Source organism: Habropoda laboriosa, unplaced genomic scaffold (assembly GCF_001263275.1).
Source record: "Habropoda laboriosa isolate 0110345459 unplaced genomic scaffold, ASM126327v1 scaffold2, whole genome shotgun sequence".
Lineage (NCBI taxonomy): Eukaryota > Metazoa > Arthropoda > Insecta > Hymenoptera > Apidae > Habropoda > Habropoda laboriosa.
In genome coordinates, this window is record NW_017100190.1 from 4,764,481 (window position 1) to 4,768,123 (window position 3,643).

General features: G+C 48.8%; 1 protein-coding gene across 1 annotated transcript; it reads left to right on the forward strand.

The window, feature by feature from the left end:
- The first annotated feature begins 444 nt into the window (after positions 1–444).
- On the forward strand, positions 445–3,343 carry LOC108579906 (homeobox protein engrailed-1a-like). Its single transcript, XM_017943526.1, has 2 exons — positions 445–1,129; positions 2,979–3,343. Exons 1-2 carry the CDS (start codon positions 445–447, stop codon positions 3,341–3,343), a joined length of 1,050 nt encoding a protein of 349 aa, XP_017799015.1.
- Positions 3,344–3,643: the final 300 nt, after the last annotated feature.

Sequence of the window (3,643 nt, forward strand, 5' to 3'; positions counted from 1 at the left end):
AGAGTCTAACACCGTTAATCTCGCTTCGGGCAACAGGAACATTAGACGCGACAACGTTTCGCGTCTAGACATACCTGGCCACGTGAGCGACACCACGCAGCATCCTTCGTTAGATTACGCAATCCGTGGGCAGAGGAGTTGCAAGATTCGCCGGTGACACGAGTCGACACGACCAACGATCAGTGAAAAAGAAAAAAAACAGTGACACGTGTATACGGTGATCTTAAGAGAAACTTTCAGAAACGTTTCATTGTGAGCTTCCACAGTGTACCGATCAGTGAACATTGACAGACTAGACAAGTGACAAGTGTGACTCTGTGCTGTTTCACAAATATGACGACAGAGGGTTAGCGTCACTGTCGAAACTCGATCGTTCAATTGTCGGGTGGGAAAGTTTTCGTTGCACGAGACACGTAACTGGACAATTTAAAAAAAAACTGAAAGATGAGCGTAGCTCTCGTGACAATGGACTCGGCGTACGGTCTTCGATTGGGGCTTGGCAGCCACCATCACCATCATCATCTTCATCGAGTACGTTCTCCGGAGAGTCACGTGGTCCCTCATCAGGATCAACAACAGGCTGACAAGGACGATATAGAGACTCCTCTACGATTCAGCGTAGTAAATATTCTCCGACCAGATTTCGGCCGAGAGGCGATTCTTAACACAAAAGCACCGAAACAGCCCAGTTTGGTAGCTGGACATTCGACGACGATCCCAGTTCCGATTCCACGTCACAGCCCTCTTTCTCTACCACGTGATCTGAGCCTATCGTCGAACAGATTATCCCCCACGAGGCCTCAACCGACCAGTTTCACGGTGCACAGAGAAAGAGATCTGTTTTCGTCCCACTGCGGATTGACATCACCCCTACAGAGGAGCACCGGTCTCAGCAGAAGCGGAAGTCTCGAGAGCCTTGCGAGTAGTAGGAGCTCCGTGACCGGAAGCTCCGTAACTGGAGCACCTTCTCTAGGCTCCACGTCCTCCACCATTGGCAGTGACTCCTTGAGCGGAGACAGTAGCTCCGGAAGTGCGTCGAATACCACCACGAATCAGACTACGCTCAACGGACAGAGTCCTTGGCCTGCGTGGGTTTACTGCACCAGATACTCCGACAGACCTTCTTCCGGTAGGTTCGATAATTTGTTCACGCGAAAGATGTTCTTATCTTCCGATAAGAATTCAACCAAGTTGAAAACACTCGAATATCCAAGTATCTAAAATACGAATCGAGGCACGTACAGGTACCCCCTTATCGATTCGTCGAAATCTTCGTTTTTACAAAGCAACGGCGTTCATTAACGGTACCATCTAGCCGTTCAATCGAGCACAGTGTTCTAATCGTCGCGCGAACTAAATAACAGGCTCCGCGCGTCCATCTCGCTCGAGGCATCATAGAAAGAAGCAATAACGTTAATTTACGCGAGCCGCGAAACTGATCGATAGCCGAGCCGGTGGACCGCAAGGATTAATCCAGGATCGTTCTAGCAGAACCTCTATCTATCAGGACAGATATATCTCAGTTAATCGCGGTATCAAGGAAGTGGTGGAACGCGCAAACGGCCGGCCATACCTCGCGACTACCGTACCACTATTTCTCTGTATCCGCTTAATCAATTTACCTGGCCGACCGTTACATCTCGAAACCAGTTTCTATGTAAATCAACGTGTATTTCCCGCGCTATCGAAAAATCACCGCATAAAGCTCACCTAATTACTACCTCCTCCTTGGCGGCCACCGTGATTCCATAAAGAAATACCAGTTTCCCGAACCGTCCGTTCCAGTTCCGATTTAGCGGCACCGTGTACTGCGATCTTTAACTCGGCTACAAGAAACCGATCGGCGAAACCAACCACCAGGCTGCATAGTTTATATATAATTGCGAGTTGGGGCGAACGTAACCTGTCCCGATAGGTACACCACCTGCACCAGTTCGCAGAACTTCATTCTCCTCAACCTATAACCGCGATCTACCCTCTGTAATCGTCGTCGTGTCCCAGATACGGTGAACACTGTGTCTAGCCACCATGGTGGTCCCCCTGCCGAGCTTGATAATCGCGTTACTAATTACCACGAATCGCGATCGACCCCCTTTGTCGGGCTAATTAAACGGTGCTCCCTTCTGCGGTGAAGGATGATCGACGAATAGATCTCAATCGACCAGTAGGAGAATTTCAGCTACGCGTATTTACGGATATCGAGACTTCGAGGAAACCGACGGAACGAGAATATTCGCCGGATCTTGATTGAAGAATTATCAAGAGTGATTCATTGGAGGCTGGAAGAGCTCGTGTTTCCATGTTTTCGTAAAGTTAAAGAAAAAAAGTCATTCGTTATTTGTGAAAGTTTGGACGATTTGTCTCACCGGAAAGATCGTCCAAGGAATCTTCCTTGATAACGAAATTCGGTGTTACATTGCTTCATAAATATTCATCGCAGCAAGTGCCCAATTTGGACATACGCGCTAATAATTTGACCGACACAGAGGGGCGATAGTAGAGACAGATAAATCGACTTCTTGACTTTCATACGCCGCGAATTAAAATTATCCATCGTCATATAGATAAGCAAAGAGAGAGAGAGAGAGAGAGAGAGAGAGAGAGAGAGAGAGGGAGAGAGAGAGAGAGAGAGAGAGAGAGAGAGAGAGGGGGAGGGAGACTCACACAGGGAGTTTATTCTGTTCCGCTTAATTACCATTTACATACTTGTCCCGCGGAAGACTAGTCCAAGTTCGCTAATAAATCTTCGGTTGGCTCGATGCTCGAGCTTTCCGCCATGCGTCGCTTGTTCGAACAGGATTTACGGACGCTGGATCTCGCTCGGTGGTTCCGCGCGCGCCATTATATGATAATTCTCGCGTTATCTTAACCGGCGAAAATACGAAAATAACCGTTTCATCGTCTAATAATACGGAGGAACCAGATGATCTAAAAGTAAACTTGACGACTTAACGAGCGGTTAATTGGCGTTGTTTCAGGTCCACGAACGAGACGAGTGAAGCGAACGGTGCAAAGTGGCGGCGGGACCAAGCCCGCCTCGCCGGAAGAGAAGAGACCGAGGACCGCGTTCAGCGCGGAGCAATTGGCCAGACTGAAGCGGGAATTCGCGGAAAATCGATACCTAACCGAGAGACGAAGACAGCAACTGTCGAGAGACCTGGGCTTGAACGAGGCGCAGATCAAGATCTGGTTTCAGAACAAAAGGGCGAAAATCAAGAAGGCCAGCGGTCAGAAAAATCCTCTGGCTCTTCAGTTGATGGCCCAAGGTCTGTACAATCATTCGACGGTGCCTGTCGACGAGGACGGCGAGGAAATCGTGACTGGAGGCAATCATTCGCAGTAATGAACGGTCACAAACGAGAAAATCGTTGCGCACTTGGGAAATTGCACTCGGTTTTTCCGTTCGACGCTGGCCAGTCTCTGTGTCTCCGGCTGACGTTCCAGGTTCTCCGTGTCGACGGAAGTAATTAGAAGAAAGCGTTTCGCGCTCGTTTTCGAGCGGCAACAATTGCCCTGAGTTGTATCGAGAGGGAATCTTAAGATATTCGTCGTTTGTCGACGGCGATAGCTGCTAGCTGCTAACGTTGAGCCATTACCAAATAATATTTTCTACCTGTAGTCAAGTTAGACGCGTAGGAAAAAA

What these genes read in the sequence shown, in the direction of transcription:
- LOC108579906 (XM_017943526.1), top strand. Translation starts at nt 445, where the DNA reads ATGAGCGTAGCTCTCGTGACAATGGACTCGGCGTACGGTCTTCGATTG. An exon ending in CTCCGACAGACCTTCTTCCG is followed by an intron (nt 1,130 to 2,978) that starts GTAGGTTCGATA and finishes GCGTTGTTTCAG; the next exon opens with GTCCACGAACGAGACGAGTG.